The following is a 27891-nucleotide window of genomic DNA, read 5'->3' on the forward strand; positions in this document are numbered from 1 at the left end:
ATTTTTGTAATTAAAAGTTTCCTAGTATTAGTAGTATATATAGAATATATGTAAAAAATTTAATTGAGTAATAGTGGATTAAATATGTTGTCAAAATAGAAATGACTATTATTATAGGTTATAAAATATATAGATGTCATTAAAATATGGCAAAAAAATTAAAAAGGAAAGGGAAAAAAAAGGCGGGAAAATTTTTAACCAGGAAATGACAAGTGTCATTCCTGGTTTCGCCTTTATAATAATCTTGGAAAACAATATATTCCAATACCTTATTTTTTTAAAGCTATGTTAGTATTTTTGTAATTAAAAGTTTCCTAGTATATATAGAATATATGTAAAAAATTTAATTGAGTAATATTGGATAATATGTTGTCAAAATAGAAATGACTATTATTATAGGTTATAAAATATATAGATGTCATTAAAATATGGCAAAAAAATTAAAAAGGAAAGGGGAAAAAAAGGCAGGAAAATTTTTAACCAGGAAATGACAAGTGTCATTCCTGGTTTCGCCTTTAGTATAAGTTATTGATTGATGTCATTAAAATATGGCAAAAAAATTAAAAAGAAAAGGGAAAAAAAAGGCGGGAAAATTTTTAACCAGGAAATGACAAGTGTCATTCCTGGTTTCGCCTTTAGTATAAGTTATTGATTAATGCCATATATTAGAATATTATTGTCAGATATATTCCACTTATATGAGTCCAACTCACCCAATTTTTTTTGGTCAAAAAATTGGAGATTTTTTCGAGTTATAAATCATAGGATTGTAATTAAATAGTTCAAAAGGATGATCGATCAAAATTGAATGTTCACGAACAAGATACCGATACAAAGGTATTGCTTGGTACTTTGGTTGCCCTTGATTTCCTTAGGCAATCAAAATTCCCATGAAGTTAGTTTTGGCCATGTTGTTTGGTTGACATTATAAAGTACTCCGTTAAATGAAAGGATATCTCAATTCTTGAGAATTTTCATTTTTCCACGAAAATACTCCGTATGAGAATTTGTTACCACCGTACCCCACCTTTGGTCATTCACAATATTTATGATTTATATAAATTTTCACGTGACAACTAAACATGGTAATTTATTTCCTATGCCAACCAAACAAGGCCTAAAGCCAACTAAACTTGTTTGGTTATTATATGGGTATTTATAAATTCCGGAAATTTTTGAATTATAAGGGAGGTTGTTTATTATATGGGTATTTATAAATTATGGGAATTTTGAGTTATCAAGGGAGGTTGATTATTAAATTTCTATGCTTTGTGAGAATTGGAAAATTCTCATTCACATGATTTTACACCTTTTCACATTCTCACTTTTTTGGTCTATCAAACAAGCTCTTTATTTCCTTTATGAAAATTTTGAATTCCTTTACTTGTATTTTTTTATGTGCAACAATTGTGTTTGACCAAGAGTGGATGGGTAAATACATTATCATATTTTATGGAAAATTGTGATTTTTATAAATTGTATTCCATCCGTCCCTTAATTATATGCCTATTTCTTTCATTTATTACTTATATAACAGAGAAAAATTGACATATAATTAAGGGACGGAAAGAGTATTACAGTATGTAATTTTCATTTATTTTTGATTTTACTTAAATATCAATCAAATAATATGGGAAAATTTGACTTTTGATACCTCACAAACACATCAATTTCACTTCTGCTACCTCCGAAAAATTTTATTTTATTTTGCTACCTGACAGTTACACTTTTTTTAAGTTTTGCTACCTGTGTGTAACTCTGTTACTGTGACGTTAAGGGGCCCCACTCCAACGGCTATTTCCCACTCCCTTTCTAATTAATTGAAATGTGGCAAATTAATTAACTCAAACTTCAATTCTTCACCCAGATTAATTCAATCGATTCACCATATCAATCTGAATCCTTTTTTGTTTTGAGAAATTTGTCGTTTGCTAGGGTTGTTGCTGACATTCGTGGTGATTTCTTCTACAAAGCAAGGTGAGTAGGTCAATTCACAATTTAATTGATGATTGGAAATTTAGGGGTAGGTTGATTCCCAGTTGATACTCTCAATTGGGCATGATAATTGTATTTGTTAGTGGTTAGGAAAGTAACTGCATCTAAATTTGGTTTGTAATTGGTTTATTTTGTTGTTAATTGCATTGTTGATTGTTGGAGTTAATTAGGGTTCTTTTTGTTACCCAATTTAGGGGTTTTGAATTGGGATGTGATTGGGTTAAATTGAGGCTTATTTGTGATTGTTAAGCTCATTGTGTATGTAATTGTTTATTAATTTGTTGTAAATGCAGGCTGCAATGTCAATGGTTAGGTTTTCTCCCTCAAAACAGAGGAAGTGTGATTGTGGGATTCCTATGGGGAAGTTGACATCATGGACTAGAGAGAATCCTGGTCGGAAGTTCAAAGCATGCAAATTTTATGATCCCTAGACAGAAACAAGGGGTTGCAAGTGTTTTGATTGGGTTGATGAGGAAGATTGCACTGATTGGCAACGCGACGTAATCAATCAACTCTTGTTGGACAAGAAACTGATGAAAGGAGAGATCTTGGAGCTGAAATCTGAGCTTGAAGACTTAAGAGGCCAAAGGTGTTTGCTAAATGAGAATGACAACCTCCTATTGAAGTGCAATGCTCTAAGTTCTGACAGAAGGATTACAGCAGTGAAGGGCAAAAAATCAATCTTGGTGGATGCAAAGCTGCAGTAGGTTGTGTTCTTTGTGTTGTGTTAGCCATAGTTGTTGTATTTGTATGCAAATGAGATTATGTATTGTGTTATGTATGAACCTTTTGGATGTATGTGGGTTTGAAAAAAAAAAATTCCTCAATGATGTATTAAGCCTAGGATGTAAACTCTTTATATCTAATGAATTAAAGCTGAGAAGCTGTTATTACCACAAAAAAAAAAAAAAAAAAAAAAATAGTCTGCTTTTGATCATATCCAAAGAAGCACAGTTAACATGCATAATATTGGTTCTTGTAATATCAAAATAAGCACAAATGTGCATACAAAAGACCAAGTCTGCACTTGGCACAAAAGTGAAATATACACTGACTTATCCTGTTCATCACAGACTTAATGATCATGATAAAAAGTGGAGTTTTATGGTACTGTCGTTACAACTTTAACTTAAAAAAAAACACCATGTAGCCTAGTTCTTCTTCTGCTTCCCCTTAACTTTGTGGCTGGTCTGCTGCTTAGGTAATGCTGCTGTTGTTGATGCTTGTGATGCTTGGGTGCACGCTGCATTGTCTTGAGAGGTTGTATGCTGTGTGATAGTGGCAGGCTACTTGGGATTCTTGGTTGCAATGCTGTTAGGCCCAGGAGTTCCACCAGTCTGTCATACATACACACATCAAAAACACATAAGGGACAAAATACAAACAAGTCAAGACCATATAAACTGTAATATATGACTGTGTGAATTTCTGACCTTACTAGCAGCTCTTAGCTCCTTTTTCCTCCTTTGCTCAATGTTCCAAGGATCATTCAGAATAGGCTTGGTGGCTGGACCCTTAGGAGTGCACTTTGGCTGGTTGGCACAAGTCTTGGCATAATGACCAACCTGTCCACAGTTGCTGCACTTTTTTCTGGTTTTTCTGAGTTTTTACAGGTCTGTCAGCTTCTCCCTCACCTCTCTCCTTCTTTCTCTTCTTGGACTTTGGCCTTCCAGGCATTACTCTTATTGCTGGAGACAGTGGCTCACTGAATCCTTGCTTTTCCCAATGTTTAGGTCCTGACATTGGCTTCACAGGCTCCTCATAGGCATACATGTAAGTCTGCCTATGGTAATACATATCCACAAAGTCTTCAGGGTCCACTCTCTTGTCCATTAAGCAAGCAAACCCATGTACACATGGGATCCCAGTGAGTTGCCAATGGTAACATGTGCAAGTCCTCATAGCTAAGTCCACAAGCACTGAGTCTCCATTTAGCTCAACCTCATATGAATCTGCCCTTGACACTTGCACTATACAGTGCCTTGCAACTCTCTCAATTTTGTCAAATTTTTTTGACACATAGGGCATTAATTTCCCATCCAATTTTTGTACAACCTCCCTTTTGTCATTGTGTCTCTTCATGACATACCTCCTCAACCACTCCATCTGAGTGAGTATTGGCTTGTCCCTAGCATCTCTTATTACAACATTGAATGTCTCACAAATATTGTTCAGAAGAATATTTGAATTGCATTGAGATGGGAAAGCATGCCTAGACCAATGCCTAGGAGGTATATTATCTAAGTACACATAAGCATCTTCAGACAGAAACCTTATGGACTCCATTGCTATTTCAAAATCAATCTAGCAAAACAAACAAGCTGAGCTAAGTACTAATGACATGAGAATCAGCTATGCACAGAACCAGAACAAACACATGAAACCACATGAAACACATAATTCAGAAGGAACTCAGAGCTGCATACAGACACATCAAAGGCAACATTACATTTGAATTGTGGTCTGAATACAACCACATCAAAGCCAACAGTTCAAAACAACTCAGACCTGATTATATACAAAAAATACAGAAAATTACAGAAAAAAATACTTAGAAGCAAAAGACATCAGTCAGCCTATGACACACACATATAAGCCATAGAAATCAGTTCCCAATCTTAAACAATTCAACTCCATCAGAACAGAAATATAAGCAACAGAAAAAAAAATGCAAAAAATACAGAAAAATACAAAAACTGAACACACTCACAGCAGTAGTTGCCCTTGCAGCATTCCAGAAGAGCTCTTTGAAGGTTGAGCCTGTGAATTGCAGCTTAAAGTTGGCCCAAATATGCCTCACACAGTTTCTAACTTCCTTTTCCCAGTCATCCATGTCTTACCCTTCTCTTTGAACCACAGCACATAAATGTTAGGCACTTCCCATCCTATGTCAACAATACCTTGAGCACACAAGTACCTTAAATAGCCAACTGTTACCCACCTCATAGGAACTTCCCTTTTCCAATAAGTGAAGGCAGCCTCATAGACTAGGTACTCCACACCATTTCTTGTTTTATACACAAAACCCCCAAATATTCTAAGCTTAATACCAACTAGATCACCAACAAAATCAACCTCAGTTGCCATGTGTTAAATCTACAGCACATTACCAATAAACAAATACACTAATCAACAACTAATGACAGCAATGTATACACTATTCAAGCAAGACATAAAGTAAGACAATTACTTTACAAAACAGACATGCAGCAATTAAATTAATCAATTAATTAGGTCAAACAGCATAATTTATCCTAATTTAATCAAAATCGCATAATTCTAGGGTTTACTGCAGATTCCCCAATTAAACCTCCATTTACAAAAGTAAATGCACAATTACCACCATTTTTGGACCACATTTTGAGGATAGGAGTTGCGTACCTTATAGTCAAGCCTAGTCAGAAGAATCTTCCAACAATGGTGATGACGAATCGATCCACCTAGACGTCCTCCCCTGCTTTGCTGTTCCAGTTAAATCCCTCCACGCAAGCTTGCTCAACCTCCAAAATGAAGATAAGATTTCAATAAAAAAGTGACCTTGCTGACAGATGAGAGAGAAAGAATCGAGTGAAAAAAAAAAAGCTTCAATGGAGTAAATTTGAGGAGTTGAAAGAATTCAATGGAGTGAGATTAGAGTGAGAAAGAGAGTAAATGGGAGGCAGGGGGTAGTTTCGTGGAGAGAGAAGAGAGAAAAGGGAGGTTAGTTAGGTGAGTGGGGTCCATTTAACGTCTACAGTAACAGAACCGTTAAAAGGTAGCAAAACTTAAAAAAAGTGTAACTGTTAGGTAGCAAAATAAAATAAAAATTTTCCGAGGTAGCAAAAGTGAAATTAATGTGTTTGTGAGGTAACAAAAGTCAAATTTTCCAATAATATGATCAAAAGAAAATTCACAAATTTTTTGAATGTCTAACAATTCTTAATCGATCCTACAAAAAACAAGCATTTGAAAGAAGTAAAAGATACGGGATAAATGGGTTAATGCCACGGAGACCAAGGCCTGTAATTTTCATCATTTGGCCTACTGTCCTACCTTTTATAGGGTGGCATTTGACTGTGCAAATTTCTTATTCTTAACTTTTTTTAAACTACCAATAAAAAAACAGAGAAAAATTTACTCAAAACTGAAAAAATGTCTTAAAACATCACACTTCACTACTTGTCCCTTCACTAGGCTAAGCTAAGTTCATTTTTTTTTTTTTTTGGAGGGGGCTAAGCTAAGTTCATAAATATTGACAAACTTGTTGTCTTCCAATCTTCAACATTTTAAAATCCAATCGGTTGTTAAAAAAAAAAAAAAAAAATCCAACCAAGAAAAATGATTTCTTTCCAAAAACATTGGCCTAAATTTTGTCATATGATATGGAAAATGATATGAAGAATCATAGTGATTATTTGGTAAGTTTTTTATTTGATTGTCTCTTTCTTTTTTTGCTTATTTTGGTTTAATGCTTTCTTTGACGCCCATTATTCTCTTCAATCTTATTACATGCATTCTTACTTCTTAGCATGTGGTCCAAGTTTTTTATTCCTTTATTTTTTTTTTAGTACACAAAGTTAATTTGATAATTTTAGTTAAAACCCTTTAATCTAATACACTAATTTGCCAATTATATAGCCAAATTGCTTGATTTGTTTGGTGTACTCGTAATCTCGTATATCTTTACAACATTTACTTAAACTTTACTTTATGAAGTAACATGTATATTAATATACATTAATCGTTCTATCTCAGGATTTAGCATTGATGAATATTGCCTAAAGAAATCATGGGTGTTAATCAAAGAAATCGTATAACACCTAAAAAAACGACCGAATTGTTATCCAAAAGAGAAGACAGGATTAGTAGTTTACCAGACGAAGTATTAGGTAGAATTCTATCTTTACTTCCTACAAAACATGCTGTTGCTACTACTATCCTTTCATCAAGGTGGAAGAACCTTTATAAGCTTATTAGTACTCTTGATTTTGATGATTCGATTACTTTTAGTTCTCGAGATGATTCGGGAAATAAGCGAAAGAAGGCTAGTTTCAAGGGATTTGTGAATGAGATGTTGTCGCGGTGTAAGATGTCTTGTATTACCAAGTTTCGGCTTAAATGTGGGTGTTACCAATACAAGAACTCTTTGTTGTGTGATTGGATTAATGCTGCTTCTTTTCATCATAAGGTAGCTGAATTGGAAGTATCGATCAATATGTCATTCACTTGTAGAGTGCCTTGTGTACTTAATCTTACTCAATTGACTTGTGAAAGTTTGGTGGTTCTGAAGTTGGATTGTGGGTTTGTATTGTGTGTTTCGAAATCATGTACATTTCCGAAGCTGAAAGTTCTTTTTCTTGAAGGAATTATGTTCCAAGAAAATGGCTTAAGTCGGTTTACTAACTATTGTCAACCTTGTTTGGATGATTATCATGGTCTTAATGGGATTCTGTTTGGTTGTCCAATGCTCAAAGAGTTGGTGATAAACGGGTGTGATTGGAATGGCGGTAATCTTTACTTTTCTAACCCTTTGCTTCGAAGGTTGACACTTGATTCTGGAATGACTGGACCTCTAGACCAACACAATAGCTCTATGATCTATTTTAACTTGCCGAGTTTGGTTTACTTTAGCTACTCTGATGGCCTAGCAGAGCGATATGAATTCAGAAATCTGAGTAGTATCATTGAGGCTCGTATTGAGATTTGTTTTAATGATGATGAATTTGATGATCAACAAGATCTTTGCGATACTATTCTTGATCTTATAACCGGGGTTAATAGATGTCGGTCCTTGAACTTGTCCCGTCAATGCTTGGAGGTACATTTACAATTGCTGAACTTGGTTTTGCAGCGTTTGCATTTTTCTGAAATTTTACTTTGTTTTGATTGTTTGAAGGCTCTTACTAGTGGTGAATTCGAACTGCCTATCTTTAGTTATTTGACTTGTTTGGACCTCGCTCTTGGACATGAGGTTAGCTGGAATGATGTGCTGCTAGACTTTCTCAATAGCTCTCCTTGTTTGCAGTCTCTTACCTTGGAGCAGGTTGTTCTATATATGTATCGAAAATTTATTAGATTACTTGTGGTAGATTCAATTCTAATATACAGCCTTTTTCGGTACCTAGGGGTTCCTAAGATGCACCTACATTCTGCAAGATGGAGGAGACTTTTTGCTAGATGGTGAAGTAGATGACGATTTCTTGCTAATGGAAGAAGTGGTGCCGCCTTGTGTTTATTCTCGGCTGAGGTTTATCAACATCAAGGAATTCAGAGGATTCACAGGGGAGATGCAATTGATCATGTATTTCCTTGCGAATGCTCATCTTTTGGAGGAGATGGTCATACACTGGGATCAAAGAATAAGACAAAGGGACTCAGTTGCTAAAGAAAAGAAAATATTGGAGTTGCCAAAGTCCTCTACATCCTGCTCAATCGCATTTAAGTGATGCAATATACTTGTCCGGTTGGAATTAGTTGTCACATTTATAATGTATTTTGAACAAGTAAAATGTGACAACTAAATCCTGACAGAGTTGCTATTTCTTTTGGTACTTACTTTTTGAGGATCGTCTGCCATGTTCTTCCTATATTTTGTGCCCTGAGGTCTATATTGCTCGGTGAAGTGGTTACTGTGTTTTGTCACATGATCCGTGCATAAACACAACTTTCCATGATGCTGTGATCTTAGAGCTTCCCCTTGGAGGTTCAATTGTGACTAATTTCGTGCATATGTTAGAGATTTCAGGTCCTGCTTGCTTCCCCTTGGAGGTTCATTCATGACTATTTTTGTGTATGTGAGTTCAGGGCCTATTAGTTAATTTTTGCTGTGATATATTGATGTATGCACCATTTGAATGCTCTGTAAATATGTGTCACATCTTTGAAATTATGCTGGAATTAATTTTGTCTAGGAAAGCTACCTACTGAATTACAGTTCACAGTGGCTGATTTTTTCCATCTTTTCTCTAGTAAAGTGGCTATTTCTGGAATCCTCAGGTGCATACTGCATAGGCAGTCAGAACCGTAGAAAGTTGTTTATTTATTAAGGTGTTAAGTGCTCTTTTATAAATGTGATTAGTCTTGATTCTTGAATGCCATTACAACACAACCTACTGTGAGTAAAGACATTGTCATATGATTATTTTCAGTTTAGTTCATTTCAATTCAGCTCTTATTTTTTTTTCTTAGAAAATATTCAGTTTAGTTCAGTTCAATTTAACTCTAATAAGTTTAATTCAGTTCAGATCAACTCAGTTTATTTCAGTCAATGAGAATAGACCGTAAGTAGGATAGTTTAAGTTTTAAGAATATTTTTTGTTCACTTATTTGAAATCATCTTACAATGTTGAATTTACCATCTAATCTTTCGTCTATAATAATAGTGGATCTGGTTGTAAAATCATAATAGCCGAAAGTGAAGTTATTTTAAACTTAAATTATCTTATTTTCCTAGAGTTAACATATTTAATCTTATTTTAATTTGAGTTTGATGACCATAAGCATACTCATTACAGTCATAATATCTATCCCAGAGTAGGAAGAATACTTGCAAAGAGAGTAGAAGTTTGTTTTAACTGTGAAAGGTGACACCTAACTTGAAGAAGGCGCACACGCCAAACAAGTTGCATTATTGTCATTTTTTTTATGGTTAATAACTTAATTTTAATAAGTAGTTCCTTCTCTTCTCATTCAATTCTACTCCATAGTGTTTCACACATCTGAATGTACATTATCTAACAAGATCTCACAAGATATTTCTAATAGTGTAAAAATTAACATGATAAAGTCAATAATATCATTAATGAATCAAACTCGTAACATATTTTATAGGCCTCGTTCGAATGCAATGAGAATTAACTTCCTATGGTAATTATAATTCTTGATGAATTATTTTCCTTATCTAATTTCTCGGAAATTACTTTATTTTGTTTCATTTAGTATTGAAAAAATATATAATTCTATTTATATGATTCTAAAAGTTTTTCTCATTTATGATCTAGACACCATTCATATTTCATACGATAGTGTCTTCCAAATTACTCTTGTTCTATAAATATTCATGTCGAGTCTTATTTAATTCGTATTGTATATATTCTAAATTACTCTTGTTCTATAAATATTCATGTTGAGTGTAAGTTGATTATCTCAACGAGTACATTATTAATATCTAATTGTTATAAATTTTTTTTATACAATATGTACTCGTAACTAATTAGAAATAGACAACGTGAATTATATACACGGACATGGGTAAATTAAATACTCCGTACAAGTATCAATAAATTTCTCATCAATATTGTACTTTTTTTAACCTAAACATTCAAAGAACACAAACTTTTAAATAAAACGAATGTTCAGTAAATTACTGAATATCCGTTATAAAGTGACAATAAAATGTGCAAAAGTTACATATCTCTAGTTTAAAAGGCACTCCCTATAACATTTTATAAAATCATGGAAAAATAATTGTAAAAATAAACTCATTAGTCAACGAAATCAACCCTTGGCAGAGTTGGCACTGTAGCAAGGCTTAAAGAAGGAAAAGATACGGGAAAAATGGGTAAACAACACGTGTACCAATACATTTCTTTTTCATCATTTAGCTTACTCTACACTGTCTAAAAGTAAGGCGGCATTATTTTTCAGTTTTTTACATTTTTTTTTCACTTCTTTTAAACCGCCATTTCTTAAATAAAGGAGTATAAATAAAAAAATAAAATCTGTTCACATTCACTCAACAGTAAGACTACTGTACTGCATAAGTATTGACATTTGACAAGATTGACATCCCCTTTCTTTATCTTTTCAACTTCTTTTTTTTTTTTTTATTTTTTTTATTTTTTATTTTTCCTTTACTTTTCATCAAAATTTAAAAGTAATCTTTTCAACTTCCAATTTCAACATTTTCTGCACTACTTTCTAAGGTAATAAATAAAGCAGTCAAATTCTTCTATTTTTTCTTTTACGGGAAAGATTTAGTTGAAGAATTGTTCAATATTGTAAGTTTCTTTTGATTAATTCTATATCCTTTCTTTTTTAATTTTATGTTAATTTTGCAATGATAATTTGATTGAAAATGTTAATTTGCTTTTGATTTTTGTTCAAACCCTTTTTTTTTTTCGGTAAACAGAGAAGATGATTTGATGGTATGATTTGTAGTTTTTACCCCATTTAGTTAAGAGAGGTGTGTTAGCTTTTTGCCTATTTTAGTTGTAATTAATTGATGCATATACTATATTGATGGAGTATATATGACCAAGAAATTGTCTTTTTTCACTGCAATTTACATATTTGTCTAACATTGTTAGTGTCATAGTGTCCATTATACACCCGGGTGTAATTTTACATCGTTTCACATTCTCGATGTACCATAGAAACATGTAAGAATTTGAATTATCATGTTTATAAACGTGAATTGTGTTTGACATTCAGGGTTTGATGAATACTGCCTAAAGGCTAAAGGAAACATGGGTGAAAGTACAAGAAAGTGTAAAACTCGTAGAAATTCGGGGAATTCATCCGAAAACAAAGACATAATCAGCAGTTTACCTGATGAAATATTAGGTCGAATTCTATCTTATCTTCCTACTAAATATGCTGTTGCTACTACTGCTCTTTCATCTAGATGGAAGAACATTTACAAATTGATTAGTGTTCTTGATTTTGATGATTCGGTTTCTTTAAATTCTCGAGATGATTTGGGAAATGAAAGAAGTGATAATGCTAAGTTTAAGGAGTTTGTGAAACAGATTTTGTCACAATTTGAGAGGTCACACATTAGTAAGTTTCGGCTTAAATGTGGGAAGAATATCGAGTATTATTTGTTATATGAATGGATCATTGCCGCCTTTTGTCACGAGGTTGATGAATTCGAGTTATCAATTGATATGCCAATACCTTGTGTGCTACAACTTCCTCAGTTGTTCTGTGAGAATTTGGTGGTGTTGAAATTGGATGGTAAATTTATACTGCGCGTCTCAACATCAGTAACATTCCCTAGACTCAGAGTACTCTTCTTTAAAGAGGTTACATTTCATGGATATAGCTCGATTCGTTTCAGTGCATACTATGAGTCTAGTCTGAACTACCATGACTTAAATGGGATGTTGGCGCGTTGTCCATTGCTTGAAGAATTGGTGATAGATGGGTGTGATTGGAATGGTTTAGATCTCTACTTCACTAATCCCTTGCTTAAAAGATTGACACTAATTGATGGTTTGAGTGGACCTATTGATCAGCTTAATGGCTCTATAGTTCACATTGACTTGCCAAAATTGGTTTACTTTAAGTACTCTCAATGCCTAGCTGAACGATATAGTATCAGGAATCTAAATTCTGTTATGGAGGCTCATCTAGTCGTGTGTTTTAACGATGATGACTACGATGATGAACAAGATCTTTGCAATGCTATTCTTGATCTTATCACCGGGATTTGTAGTTGTCAGTCCTTGTACTTGTCTTCGCAATGCTTAGAGGTATTATTTTGAATGTTACTCGTTACTTGTGATCAAGTAGCATTTGCATTACTAAATTTAACCTTTTCTTTTCTTGTTTGAATGAAGGCTCTTACAAGTGGTGATTTCGAACTGCCTATCTTTCGCAATATGACTCTGTTAGACCTCACCCTTGGCCAAGATGTCAGTTGGAGTGAGGTGCTATTAGACTTTCTATATAGCTCGCCATGTTTGGAATCTCTTACCTTGGCACAGGTTGTGCTATTTACTGATTTTTTTGTGATAAAGTTCATATTTTTCCTTGATTATTTACTAGAGATTCTGATTTATACTCACATACAGGGAGTTGCTAGATGGAACCCTAGTCTAATTGATGGAAAATTCTTGCTCAAAGCTAAAGCAGTGCCTTCTTGTGTTAAATCCCGACTGAAGTTCATTAACATCAATGATTTTAGAGGGTATAAAGAAGAGATACGAATGGTGAAGTATTTTCTTGATAATGCTCATGGTTTGAAGGAAATGGTGATATGCTGGGATCGGCGATCAAGGAAAGGAGACTTAATTTACAAAGCAAAGGAAATATTAGAGCTGCCGAAGTCCTCAAAATCCTGCTCAATTGCATTTGAATGATGCATACTTAATGTTGAAATCGAGACAACACTAGATGAGGTACTTGGATTTTGAGTCTGTATGTCATTATTTTGCTACTTTTTGTTTGCTCTAATTTGATTTGTGTAAGTGGTTGCAATGTTTTGCCATGAAATCTGTGAATTAACATTGTAACAACTTACCATAATCTTGTGAGCTTAGACTTATCTGCTATTCCTCCCTTTTGGCTAGTTATTCATCCGATGCATATGCTGTATTGATCTTGGGGGCTGATAGTCGCAAGTATTGGTACCATGTTTTGATGTATACTGCACTAGAGTTGGATTTTCTCGAATTTTGTTAGTATTGGTACCATATTTTGATGTATACAACATTTCAATGCCCTGGTGAATTTGTTCGTTTCATCTTTGAGATCACTTTGGAATCAGTTGGTGTCTATATATGTACATATAACATATCTTGGTCTTATTACAGATTCGAGTGGTGGCTTTACGAGTGTTTGACTTGATGCTTCTGCTGCATAGCAGATCACATAATTTTCGTCAAAGTTTTGGATGGAAAATTTTGTTGTTGTTGTTAAGTCTAAGAGAAGTAAGCAACTACTGTGTGTTTCCTGTAGTTTGTTCTCCCAAAACGGATTAGAATTTATTTGTGAAACTGCTCTTTATATTGGATTTTTTACGAAACTGAGCCCTATTAGCAAACTATTTACGAATATAGACGCGTGGCCAAACTATTTACGGAATTGAGCTTCTGAGGCAGATCGGTCAGCTTTTTACCTCTGTTATTATTTTTTTTAAAATTTCTTATTTAGTGAAATACAAATTTTTTTTTAAAAAAATATGGAAATACATAAAAACGCTGCCTCAGTCAGCGTTTTTGTCTCAGGCTGTAACAGCCCTTAAAATGCTGACTGTTTTTCCCGGTATATTTTTCGCGCACTCACTCTTCCTCAAAACTAAAAACTCAAACTCACTCTTCCTCACGCAATAGCCTATCTTCCTCAAAGCTCTGCCGTCGCCGTCGCCGCCGCTGCCTGCTGCCTGCCGCCGTCGCCGCCGCCTATTGCCTGCCGCCGTCGCCGCCGCCTATTGCCTGCTGCCGCCGCGCCTCTCCTCTTCTTTATAATCACATTGTTAGTACCATCCATCCTTTGACGTGATCAGGGGATATGTAAGTGTATTTGATTAACTTATTTTTATCAATTTTAAATTTCTATATCATTCAACTAACTCATCCTTAATTACTGCAGGCGTTGGATATGACGGCGATGGTTGACGCACTGTCGGACGTCCTTCCAGGTATACCTGAGCCGCCCAGAGCACAGGTCGAGCGGGTGTGAGATATGGGCATGGCTACCTTGCAGAGATATGGTCACACCTATCTCGTCCACCCCCGGGACGATCATGGCGGCCACTCTAGTCACTCACAGTTCGAGGCTGGCCAGAGTAGCTGTGGGGGTGATCCTTCGTCATTCACGGGCGCAGAGGAGTACGACATTCGCAGTTCCGCGCCCCTACGTCATCCTGATGACCCATCTTCCAGCCAACTGACTCCGCCAGTACGCCCGAACCCATTTACTAGGTCCGTCACTACAGCCGTCGTCAAAGGCCGAGAGTGGACATACAGGATAGAGAGCCGTTACACCAAATTGATGAGTCAGAATAGGATAGAATTATCTGATTTATTTGCTGTAATGAACTTCTCTAGTTTATTGTACATAACACTTACATTACATTATTATTTGAATAATTATTTGAATGAATTTATGTCTTGTTTGAATTTCAAATTCCTTATTTGTCCACGTTTGACTCATTTCGTTCAAAATAAATTGTGGATGTGGAGGAGGATGGGTGGTGGAGGTGGTGGATGTGGAGGAGGAGGGTGGTGGAGGTGTTGGAGGATGTGGAGGAGGAGGGTGATGGTGGTGGTGGATGTGGAGGAGGGTGGTGGTGGTGGTGGATGTGGAGGAGGAGGGTGATGGTGGTGGTGGATGTGGAGGAGGAGGGTGGTGGAGGATGTGGAGGAGGAGGGTGGTGGTGTTGGTGGATGTGGAGTGGGTGGTGGATGTGGAAGGGAATTTGGTAAGAAATACGGAATGGAAGGGAAAGGATTTTGATAAGAAGGGGAAACGGTAATAAAAAGTGTTACTCTTATTTATTGTTTGGTATTATTATTATTTATTTATTGGAGTAGGAGAGCTAGCTTTGTTGGAAACGGTAATTGTTTCCTTTGGTGTTTGAGTGGAAACGACTTGGAGTGATATGTTACCACAAAGTAACGGTATTTGTTTCCCCACATGACAAACCAAACAGCAAGTAACAACTGTTACATGAATCCGTTTCTTTGATTGAAAAATGTCATACCAAACACCCCCCGGGGGTGTTCAAATTCCTCAAATGCGGCTTCAAATACTCCAACTGTGGTCTCATTTGGTGTTTGGATAAGCTGTTGCACCAACTTGCATATGCTAGTTTCAGAAGAGTGTAATTACCCGTCAATTTTGCTTATTTAATGATTAAATGAGGAAAAAAATACCCTTGGATAGTTGGATGCACCTAAAGAATTTGAATCGTACTTGTAGTGTAATTTTATTAAACTTTCTAGCCACCTACCCGTTAAGTAAAATTTGCCTCTTAGAATTGTACATACTTGTACCTCTCTTTTGGCTAGTTGTTTACCAGTTATCACAAGGACCTACCTGTTAAGTAGCCTCTTTATAATGGCTATTCCAGAAAGAAAACCATCATGTTTGAGCAGATTAGAGTCTTTGTTCATTGTCTCGAGACAAAGGTGAGGCAGTGATTTTATAGGGTTACATCAATGACAAGCACCACCAGCGGCACACACCTATAGAAAGCTGGCCTCGTGTAGTCGTGTTTGTCACTGTTTGGCATCTGCTACTAATTCTGTATTCTTCTATTGGAGTTATGGACTAGGCAACATATGCAGATGACTCATAGAGGATAACTTGGATGTGAATCGCGAGCCCCTTCAAAAGATACACCATAAACGTTTCAAGAAGGAAGTTAGTCTAATGTTTACGCCCAAGATGTGGAAGTAGCCATTTTGGCAAATACATTTACCCAATTATGTGAGAAGCAAAACACACTTTTTTTGTGATGCCTGCTGCTGAACCTGCAGACAAGATGGGAAGGTCGGAAGATGTCGAGAATTTTAGATGCATACTTGGACGAACATGGTAAAGGTGAGAACTGTTTCACCCAGCCATTATTGTCTGTCAATCCTCACAATCTTAATCTGTGATTTCCTTCACAAATTAACTCCAAAAAATAAACATGCCCATTACTAATATACTCACACCGTCGAATCACCCAATCATTAGACCATAGTCACCATACTAGCAACACTATGAATCAATAATAAAACACAACAAGAGGCTGATAATACGCAAGTAAAAACCTCTCTAAAACACCAGTAGGTCCAAGCTGTGTCACAAACCCAACAATACTTTTTCATGTTTATCGTAATAGGGGCTATTGGTATTGAAACCCAGTCATGTGTAACTGGATTAACCACATACAAACTCTGGTTTTATCAATCATATCCACATTAGTCTCTTAACTGGCTTATTCCAATGGCTCGATTAAGATAGGGTAAGAGTTAACCCTCTATTTGAACCAGATTTGATCGACATGTATAGATAATAGATTGACATGAAATGACTGAAATATAACATCAATCAACTATACAAGACTCATTCTGAACAAACATCAACCACCATGGAACCCAAGAAGTAGTAGACATTAGACAATGGCTCACCAGTTACCACCTTATTTAACAACAAACATCCCGTCAAAAAAATAAAAAAACAACATCAACCATCCTGGAACCCGAGACCCTGGTTTGGAAGTTGGATGGTATAATCATTTTGCCATCTGAAAGGTGGTTTCATTCATATCGACTCAACTACAATTATCTTTCTACAAAAGAAATATAGAAAGAAGCATGATACTAAGAAGGGGGTTCAATTTACATAAGCTCAATTCAATTCTAAGAGCTGAGGAGAACACCAGCATTGTGGGTTTTTAAACAGTAGTAGTACAGACAGAACTCTTCTTTATGGGTAATTCACTGCATTCTCTTACAGCATTGGTAAACCTTTTAAGATGGAACTCTAAACACAAACTAATTTGGTTTAGTTTCATGGAATTTATCTTAACATGAGAAAACTGAAACATCGAGCTACTGTAATACCAGATAACATCTTCCACAGCAAATCAATCTGCAGCATCCTTAACTCATGTGCTATGCGGCACCTACATTGTAAGTGTTGAAGCATAATGGTTTTGATGATGAGGAACTTGAACTAAAGCAAACTCAACTAATAAAGATTCTCTAGTGTGTGATTAGCTTAGGTGAAGATTGATTTTGGTGATTGAAGAAGTATCTAAAACTAAAAAGACATGAAGAAATCTTTATTGAAGAAGTTAAACAAATCAGAGGAAGACTTCTCTAACAAGAACTAAGTTCCCTAACAGGAACTTGAAAACAAGCAAGTTTAAGTTCTTTGATGGAACTTATTACACTTGGAGCCCAAGTAATCTACCTGATCAAAGTGCGGCGCAACAATAATATTTAGTTAAGGTTTTTATCTTATTAATTATTGTTAATATGTTAAGTAGGTTAGTGCACGAAATTTATTAGAAGCGTGATCAGTTTGCTTGGTAAATAAAATAAATATGGAAAAATAATAAAAGATAGATTTTAGGAAAAGATTTTCTAAAAAGATTATTTTCTTTAAATCGGTTTGTTAAAAAGATAATTCTCTTTAATAAATATCTTTTTAAACTTATTTTTCGGAAAAGATTTTATCCCACTTGATTTACATAAAACTGTGTTTAAAGATAAGTTAGGTTAACTTATTTATCTTTTAGAAAACCTACTTTCGATCTATACGAGTGTTACTTGTATAAATAGTAGTGAACAAAATGGTTTTAGGTTTTTGTGAGTTTATGCATGGAGAAATCACAATGCTATAATTGTGTAAGTTGGCCAAGCTTCTAACTTGTCATATTAGTTTCGGATTTCGTGCATTGCTTACCTATCATACTAGGTGTCATATATTTGTATTGGGTGGGTTATTTGGGTGAATTTATAGTTTGCTTTATATACAGTTTTGTGTTGGCTTCTAAGTGAAGCTGTGAGTCTTGTACTTAGGTGGTACAGGTGTTTAGTACTTTGGAAGTATAGGTAGTGCTTTGGTGGTACGAGTGAATTTAAGTGTGGTGCTTAAATTGGGTAGGATAGAGTCCTATCAAGTAGCAAGTCCAGTGAGGAACTTGTGAAATAAAGGTCTGTGTCTAATAGGTTGTAACTTGGTGTTTGCCCTATTATAGTGAAGTGGTTTGTGTTTGAAATCCCTTAGCTAGGGTCGAGGTTTTACTTCCAGTTGAGCCCTGGAAGGTTTCCTCGTAAAATCTGTTTGTTTTAGCAAGTTCCTACATGTATTGTTTATTCATCCGCAAAAAGTGGTCATTAGGAACTCTATGCAATTCACCCCCCTCTTGTATTAATCGTCTCAACTAACAGTAAGCAAAATCACCTTCTGAACCTGTATGATGGATGGATCATCCTGAGCTGGTGGAGCAGTTGTCACGGGGTAAGGACTATTTGAGCTGCATTATAATCCAGAACAAAGAGATTAATCTTAGTCATTCAGTAAAAAAGGTTATAATAGACTTTTTTGATTCAAACTCTAAAGCAGTAAGAAATCTTTACAAAGGCAATATGAGATGAGAAAAATAATCTGAACAGCAGTTAGTACCTTCTTAACTTCAGCATAAAGCTTCTTGATTCCTTCATCATCAGGCTTCAACTTCAACACACATTCTGCATCTTCAACGTAGCCTTTAAGATCACCAAGTTCCTTCCTGGCTGCTGCTCGGCGCATATATGCTTTTAAGTGATTGCCATCTAGTTTCAAGGCCTCAGTACAATCAACCTCTGCTTCACGGTATCTACCAACCTTGAGATGCGTCATAGCCCTATTTGCATATACTAATACAAAGTAAAATGATTTATAATTTACGATTTATTAACTCAAAATTTACCTAAGAAAAAAATATTGCAATCCACGTATTACTTTGTAAATTTTTTTTATCAAACTTCATTTCGTACCCCCATTTTTCAAATCCAGATCCGCCACTGATTGTAATGTATTGTTTTTATAATCTTCATGGATAACAGAACCTTTTGTGCCTTCAAAAACCCATTCATGATTGAATACATTCAGATGTTTAATCTTCGATATAGAATTATAGATATTGGCAACTTGGCAAGTATTGAAAACTTTGAATCACGTTCACAGTGCATGCATGGCTGATATATCGATCTCCGAAGTAATAGTAAAGAGAGCTAACGCTTCTAGCTAGACAACTTTACATTGATGAACTTTTCGTGTCGAAATTCGAATCAATATCAGTTGCTGGTTCCTACAGGCGCTTGTACGGTGCATTGTACAGTCGTTTTGTAGGAAAGAACACGATATAGAAAAGTAAGGAACATATAGCTATATTGAAAAGAACATATTATTAAAATGTAATGAACATATACCTAGAGTGAAAAGAATATATTATCAAAATGTAATCAAATATATGTAGAGCGAAAAGAACATATTTGCACCAAAAAAGAGTGAAAAGAACGTATGTCTATGTTATTTAATTGTCATTGTAATGTACTTTTATTTATGACATACTTTTAATTGCTTATTGTGAAATGTTCATTGAATTTTGTCTTCAAATTATGGTGGGTATATATAGATTATGTTCATTGCATAATATTATCATGTTCTTTATTAATATTATAGATGTTCTTTAGATATGAAAAAAATAAGGAAATTTTGTCAATAACTACCAATTAAAGCACGTGTTTTGAAAACAACTACCTATTAATTTTTTTTTTAAAAGAACTACCACAAAGATATAAAAAGTTTAACTAGCACTACCACTTTAACAATTTTGGTTAAAATCTCCGGTATTTGGGTCTCACTTTTTATCACTTTTTACCTTTATGAAGGGTAATTTAGTTAATTTAGATGATGACTTTATGAGATAAAGGTAAAAAGTAGAACTTACATGCCGAATATTCTAGTTGGAATTATTAAAGTGGTAGTGCTACTTAAACTTTTTACAACTTTGTGGTAGTTCTTTTAATTTTTTTTAATAGGTAGTTGTTTTCAAAACACGCACTTTAATTGGTAGTTTTTGACAAAATTTCAAAAATAAAATAAAATAAAATTGGATGTTCTTTATAGAACAACTATATATTCTGTACAAAACGATTGTATGTTCTTTACAAAATAGCTACATGTTCTTTTCGCGTTTTTTATCTGTACCGCGGTACAGCTGCATGTACCTTAAATTTTTTAGAAAAATGTTATATTGGAACCAAAATTAGTTTTATAGGTTACTCGGTCAATGTTATAAATATTATTTGTTATTTAGAAAAATGTGACTAGTAATAGTATACAAAACATGCTGATGTTGGATTCATCTTATTTAATTACTCGTAATAATTTCATCTTTATTCTGAAAAATAAATTTAGATAATTTCAGACATAAATTAAAATAAATTTTTCTTCCAATAATAAGTATCACATAAAAATATAATATTAGTTAGACAATAATTTTTGAAAAAAAAAATATGTTCACATAAAATACTCTATATAATACGGAGTACATAATAAGTTCATACTCGTATAAAATAAATTTAGACAAAATTAGATTAACTAAATATAACCTTAGTATTTAAGTTTTCAAATGATCTAATGCAAAATTTATTAAGCCAACCACTTTTTAAATTTTGGTGTAGTTCGTACACAATATACTTCGTTCCTAAGCCACCAAGGAAGACTTTAACTTTCTTTTCTCAAAAGTTATTCTCATCAATTATTTTTTCACTTTAATTAGCTTTTTAAATTTGTTTGCATTTTGTCGTACCTCTTGCTTCTTCTTTTCTTTTCTTTTTCCTTTTCATTTTTTTTTATCTAGCTTAGTACATTTTTTTACGAGTATTATTTTATTTTTTAAAATGGTTATTAATACGCATATTTGAGACTTTCAGTTTTAATACTCCGTACACCCTCTGCTTATGTAAAAGGATTACATTTGTCATTTAGGTGTTTTCCTTAAAGGTTAAGTTTTAATTATTTTCATATTAATATAATTATTATCGTTTATAATTTCATCACCCTTTTTTGTAATTTAAAGTACAACTAGTTATTGTCTTAGAAAGGGAAATTTATTTAAATGTTATGAAGTTTAATACGGAGTAAGAAGTATTTTATTTTATTTTAATATTATATGAGATATAAATCATATAGACTACGGAGTAATTTTTATAATGTTAATTTGAGATTAATTAATACGTAGTATGTTACTCGTATACCATTACTTAAATTATATATATTAAAAAAAAGAACAAGTAATTTAAATTTATTAATTTAACATGCAACAAATAATATTATTGGAAACAAAGTAAACTAGCAAGTCATCAGCTCCTCACATTGTGCTCGATTTGATCCGTGAAAGTAACGAAGAGTCAGTCATAGACTATGGTGATGATCGAGTTATAGCGGAAGTAGTGTTAGAAAAAAATGTTACAACCGCGGTAAATTACGTGTCATTTAATGATTCAAGTGTTGGTAAAATAGGGCCGTACACTAGTGATCAAAGGGTGTTACTTGTTGGTGAAGGCGACTTCTCTTTCTCGGCGAGTTTGGCTGTTGCATTTGGTACATCGGCTTCTAATATTATCAAGTCGCTTCTCTCTTAAGGATCTTGGTAATCTATCATATTTTCTAGGTGTTGAAGTACTGCCACATGCCCATGGTATTTTTCTAAGTCAACAAAAATATGTCCTTGACCTTCTCCAACATGCAAAATTGGAAAATGCTAAGCCAACACCAACCCCTATGCTTACTCATCCCCCTCTTTCTATCTCATCTGGTTCCATTATCTCAAATCCAACCGAATATCGGGCACTTGTAGGAAGCCTACAATATTTATCATTAACTCGTCCCGATGTTGCTTTCAGTGTAAACAGGTTAAGCCAATACATGCATAAGCCAACAGATGAACATTGGGCTGCTCTTAAACGTTTACTAAGGTATCTTGCAGGAACTTCACAACATGGTCTCTTACTACGAAGAAATTCACCAAGCTCACTACATGCTTTTACTGATGCCGATTGGGCCGGCGACAAAGATGACTATGTTTCCACCACAGGATATATCATCTATCTTGGTTGCAATGCTATTTCATGGAGTTCAAAGAAGCAACGCACACTTGCTCGCTCATCAACCGAAGCTGAATACCGAGCTATTGCCAACACTACTGCTGAAGTTTTGTGGCTCCTTAATCTCCTAAAGGAGCTTGGTTTCACATCTACATCTCCACCAGCCATATATAGTGATAATATGGGAGCTACTTACGTTGCCGCAAACCCAAAATTCCACTCTAAAATGAAACACCTTGCTTTGGACTATCACTTTGTGCGTGAACATGTGCAAGGTGGTGTTGTTCGGGTCTCATACATTTCTGGCAGCGATCAACTAGCTGATGCACTCACGAAGCCTCTACCTCGGGCTCGTTTACAAACATTGATGTCCAAGATTGGTCTCACTAACCGATCGTCCAACTTGCGGGGGCATGATAAAGATAATATCGTATAATGTCTCTCGTTACAATCCCTTAATTCTAGTTGACAATATTCTTGTATCTCATTAATTTATCCTGTTAATATTTTAGGTGATTTAATTGATTGTAAATATCCTTAGGCAATATTTTGTTACCTTCATTAGATAAAATCATATCAAGGATATGATACTCTTGTATGTATATATAGTGCTCCTTGTAATTCAATTTTAATACACAAAAAATATATTCCTCTCATTCTCTTCTCATCATAGTACTTAATTACCCCGTAATTGGTTACACGTTGTTATAACTTATAAGATCGAGTTTATTTGTAGCTAGATTATTGAAAAAAATGTGTATCTTTGTAATGAATTGGCAGACTTTTTAATCAAAAACTATCGGAAGTTCCCCAACAATAAGGCGGAGTTGGAGACTAGAGGTAGTGTGGTCCTTCATGGTGTCTGACGCCACGAAAATGGAGAATCATCCCTTCGTTGGTAGCATGACATTTGATCGTGTGATTTTCAATTTTCCTCACGCCGGGAAATTTGGTAAAGGTGATTTAGAACTACGGTAAGAACAAGTTTTTTCTCCACTCTATATTTCCGTACAATAATGTTATTATTATTATTATTATTATTTTTTTTTGAATAGCTACCATAATGTTATTTGAAAATAGATAAAGCAATACAAGAAGTGGATTATTGTGAATTGTGATTATTAATTTCAATTTTTTTGAGAGTGCAAAGATAAAAAGAAGCCTAGTCCCAAGTGGACCAACTCAGGGTTTAAAACAAAATAATTTTGTTATTTTGACAAGAATATAGTTAACTCTGTAGTAAACATTAATTTTTTTGAAAGACTTATTATTATTATTATTTTTTTTTATGAGAGCTTTATAAATTATATGGGGCAAAAAAATAAGGGACAGAGTGAATATAAAGTATAAAATATTTTAAACAACAAATAATGAAAAGAATTTTACGAAACAAAAAAAAAGAAGTAAAGATTAAGTTTGAAGGACTTTTGTTTTTAATCCAAAGGTTGAAGGACCTTATGAAAGGACAAATTATTTTAAACAATAATATAAAAAGAATTTGATGAAACAAAGTAAGCATAATAGAAGTGTTTATATTTTCCGGGGAAGTATTAAAGTATATAATACTCTATCAATATGTTTTATATTGATAATACTCTATTAATATTTTCCGGAGAAGCTTAAGCTGATGGTTGAGGCTCAGAAATATGTTTTATACTCTATCAATATCTTAATATGCATCTTAGAACTTTGTGAATGTTTTGCAGTATGCATCAAAAGCTGATAAGTGGTTTCTTACAAAACGCGAAGAAGATGATCGGAGAAGATGGTGAAATACACATCACATCGAAATGTAATGGATTTTTTCGTCGATGGGATATACCAAAACTAGGAAGTGATCAAGGGTATATCTAATTCAAGCAGTCAAGTTTAAATCTCGAGTATCCTGGTTATCAGACCAAGTTTGGGTTTGGACGGGACAAATACTTTCACTGCAACCCTAGTAAAACCTACAAATTTGGATTGTCCTCTAAATAAATTAAAAGTTGAAATTGCTTGTTGATGTTGTTAATTATTATTGTTGTTGCTTGCTTTACTTATTGCAAGTCTAACATTGATCTTAAATTAAGCTTGTATTGAATGTATATATACAATTAGAATTATAACTCCTGGATCATGTATTTCATACCAATTATGTTTGAGTTATTTTGCCTAAACCTTATGTTATTTTGTTTAAATCTTGTGTTATTTTAATTTGCTAACCATAATATGTCATTTACTTATTTACTTCAATAACATGTATCAAGAATTGATGAGTTTGGCAATCTCCTTTAGAATTTTTTTTAATTATTTTTATTTTTATTATTATATGGTGTTCAAATAGTTTAATTCCAATTAACAAATGAATCGTTGTTTTATTATTTACAAAATATATTGTGTAACATATTTTGTGGTTTAATTGAGTAATTTTCGTCATATAAGTCTTCAACTATTGTAATGGGTCTTGTTACCATATTCCAATAGACTATTGAAATATGTCTTCGTGTTCTCCCCCCTAAAAAAAAAAAAAAAAAAAAAAAAGAAGTCTTCGTGCTCTTCAATTCTTCCCGTTCTCTATTGAGTTTTGATTTTTTTTTTTTACTATAACATGTATTAAAGGCCCAGAAGTATCCAAAGGCATATTGATTACAAAAGAAATTGGACATTCGTAGAACCTCGACTAAAAATAGTGTATTAAGGATTTAAGGTCGTCTATAATGACAGAAAACCCCAAATAATTTCAAAAATAGGTACTAATAAACAAGCAGTAAAGTTTGTAAATTATTTAGTAACACAAGCACTAATTTTTGGTAAGCACATGCTGATGCTGTTGCTGCTACACTGCTGCTGCTACTACTGCTGCTGTTGCTGCTACTACTACTACTAGGCAAAAGCTAATAAGCGCCCCTGGGGCGTTAAATAAGAGAATTAAAAGTGAAAAATATTAGAGTAAAACTAATATTAATTATTACACCGAACGACGCGTGATTTTGTCATACATTCCTAATTTAATACTATTTCAACCAATATAATTATTCCTAATCTAATGTCATGGGGCGCTCGTTAGCAAAATTTCTAGCCCCGGTGCGCTCGTTAGCAAAATCCATATTAAAAATAGGAATATATTTGTATTTGGAGTAGCTAAATATGTTTGTAGTTGTATTGGAAATATATGAATATTTTGATAAATGGGGATAATTACATGAGAACAGGTATGTATGTGAAAAAAAATTATTTTAATGAAAAAAAATTAAAATAATTAATTTACAGTATTAATTTTATTTTAGTTACAGTTTTACTAATTCTGTGTGGTTCGTACACAATATACTTTGTTCCTAAGTCACCAAGTAAGTCTAATTGGTTTCGTTATCACGCACTTTAACTTTCTTTTTTCAAAAGCTATTCTCATAATTTATTTTTCACTTTAGTTATTGGCTTTTAAACTAATTAATAGTACTTGCAATATTTTGTACCTCTGCCATTTCTCTTTTCCTTCTCATATGAGACTTACAGATTTTTTTTATAGAAAAAACTTCGAGTTTTAATAATATACAGTGGAATAAGCATGGAAAAAGCATAATGACAAATGAATGGAATACTAATAATTACAATTATTACTCTATGTCGCCCTCTGTCCATTGTTGATAGTCTTTTATGGGTAATTTTTACGGGAATTAATAAAAATAAATAAAAGTAGTAAAATTACACTAAAAAGGTAAATTAACATTGGGTATGTAAAAAAGTAGAGAAAGTAATAAAAATACATGAAAAAGTAAAATTTACATGAAACAGTTAAATTTGCACAAATATTATTGCAAATTTGAGGGAATTTCGGTAAAAAATTGATATTAATGGTACTCCCTTCGTCATATTAATAGATTCCTATTTTTAGCATTTAATAAATTCCTATTATAATAGAGAGAAGTAGAAATGTAATTCAGGGACAGAGAGAGTACTTGTAAAAAGCAAATTAGACTATCAATTTGGGACTAACAATTGGCCATAAAGGACTATCAATAAGGCATGGAGGGATTATGTTTTTAATTACGGATTATTTCATACCACTAAAGGTTTAAATACTAAAGTACTAAGGGTCTGTTCTCATACATTGAAATTCAGTTCAATTCAGTTCAGCTCAATTCAGTTCAGTTCAGTTCAGCTTCTAATTTCCTTCTCTTATAAAATATTCATTTTAGTTCAGTTCAGCTCAGTTCAGGGCCTGTTCTCATTGATTGAACTCAGCTGAACTGAACTGAAATGAATATTTTATAAGAGAAGGAAATTAAGAGCTGAACTGAATTGAACTGAACTGAATTGAGCTGAGCTGAGCTGAACTAAACTCAACTAAGTTGAGTTGAGCTGAGCTGAATTGAACAGAACTGAACATAAACGTATGAGAACAGGCCCTAAGCCATAGTCTCAAAGCTAAAAAAACAAGGCTATGTCCAATAGGAGTAGTATATATTATAACTATAACTATATATGGGGTTCTTATTATTTTTTATGAATTTTGTTTTTTTTTTCTTAATTTTTTTTAAAAAAAATAGTTTTAAAAAATAGTACTCATACTTTTTAAAACTTTGATATGCTTAACTCTGTAAGTTGGTTTTCGTTGTCAGTCCCAAGCCTGGATAAAGAAGAAGAGTTACGGTTAACGTATCCAATTGTATTTAATTGTATTCATTGTTAGTTTGTTACTATCAACATAAAAGTTTAAGGTTATGCTTGTATCAATGTATATGTAAGACACGAAATAAGCTACTCGTAAGTAGTCGTAACAGGGAACTCCGTACCTATTAAACTACTCAGTATACTTTTAACTTTACATGGAATGTCTTCAACTCTTGAAGCTTTCCTTAACTTGAAGTTTGATAGTAGCGAGCCTTTATTGTTCTTTATTGTTCACTTTATATCTATTCAATAAAAAAAATTCTTTTACTTCATCAAATGGAATATTGAGTGGGTAATTAGGTGCCAATCAAAATTCATGTGAAGTCAATCAAGTCGTCAACTTATTATTTACTTCCAATCGTTAGATTAAAATTATTATGCAGTATACACTCCATATATGAAAGTTCATAAGATAGATTCTAGTCGTACAGTATTATAGCTAGCTAGTCCAAAAAATGGGTCAAATATCTTCCAACTTATGTAGTTGGATTTGCCAAAAATCAAGAAATGAAACACAAAGAAAAGATGTTCAGTCCAATAATCACCAAACTTATTATGTTGATCATAATAATCAGCTAGAAAGCCAGTACTACGTCAACATATCCGACCATTTTCAGCCGGTTTTTGAATCAAGAACCGGTAGTCCATGGATTGATGATGAGGATGACGACGACAACTTAGATTCATCACCAGCACCCCATGTTGTGCTCGATTTGATCAGTGAAAGTAACGAAGAATCTATGCTTGATTTGGCAAATGGCTGTTGGCGGTTGGCTGTTGGCTGGTTCACTTGGCTTGTTTGATCAGCTGGAATGTTTGGCTGTTTATAATGGCTTTTTAAATTGGCTGTTTAAGTTGGCTGTTTATAAAAGTGTTTGGTAAATTAATTGGTGGTTGTTGGCTGTTTATTAGATAATTTGTGGGCCAACAAGCCAAAAGCCAACAA

The 27891-nt window shown here is 33.7% G+C and overlaps 3 protein-coding genes across 4 annotated transcripts; 2 read left to right on the forward strand and 1 right to left on the reverse strand.

Moving 5' to 3' along the window:
* Window positions 1-2603: 2603 nt before the first annotated feature.
* Window positions 2604-5896, reverse strand: LOC110723774. Of its 2 annotated transcripts, XM_021903146.1 has the most exons (4): window positions 5377-5896; window positions 4706-5091; window positions 3429-4299; window positions 2604-3332 (listed from the first exon to the last, which is right to left on the reverse strand). In XM_021903146.1, the coding sequence occupies exons 2-3, from the start codon at window positions 4826-4828 to the stop codon at window positions 3511-3513; spliced, it is 912 nt and encodes a 303-aa protein (XP_021758838.1). In that variant the 5' UTR covers window positions 4829-5091; window positions 5377-5896; the 3' UTR covers window positions 2604-3332; window positions 3429-3510. The 2 variants fall into 2 exon arrangements, with proteins under 2 accessions (XP_021758838.1, XP_021758837.1); XM_021903145.1 differs by having other exon boundaries at window positions 4706-5896.
* Window positions 5897-5983: 87 nt separating this feature from the next.
* Window positions 5984-8947, forward strand: LOC110723773 (F-box/LRR-repeat protein At4g14103-like). Its single transcript, XM_021903144.1, has 4 exons — window positions 5984-6392; window positions 6730-7792; window positions 7871-8018; window positions 8149-8947. Exons 2-4 carry the CDS (start codon window positions 6764-6766, stop codon window positions 8418-8420), a joined length of 1449 nt encoding a protein of 482 aa, XP_021758836.1. The 5' UTR covers window positions 5984-6392; window positions 6730-6763; the 3' UTR covers window positions 8421-8947.
* A 2476-nt stretch (window positions 8948-11423) lies between these two features.
* Window positions 11424-13418, forward strand: LOC110723561 (putative F-box protein At3g58950). Its single transcript, XM_021902908.1, has 3 exons — window positions 11424-12449; window positions 12537-12684; window positions 12787-13418. The coding sequence occupies exons 1-3, from the start codon at window positions 11442-11444 to the stop codon at window positions 13056-13058; spliced, it is 1428 nt and encodes a 475-aa protein (XP_021758600.1). The 5' UTR covers window positions 11424-11441; the 3' UTR covers window positions 13059-13418.
* The last annotated feature ends 14473 nt before the right edge of the window (window positions 13419-27891 follow it).

This window comes from Chenopodium quinoa, unplaced genomic scaffold (genome assembly GCF_001683475.1).
Source record: "Chenopodium quinoa cultivar QQ74 unplaced genomic scaffold, ASM168347v1, whole genome shotgun sequence".
NCBI classification, from domain to species: domain Eukaryota; kingdom Viridiplantae; phylum Streptophyta; class Magnoliopsida; order Caryophyllales; family Amaranthaceae; genus Chenopodium; species Chenopodium quinoa.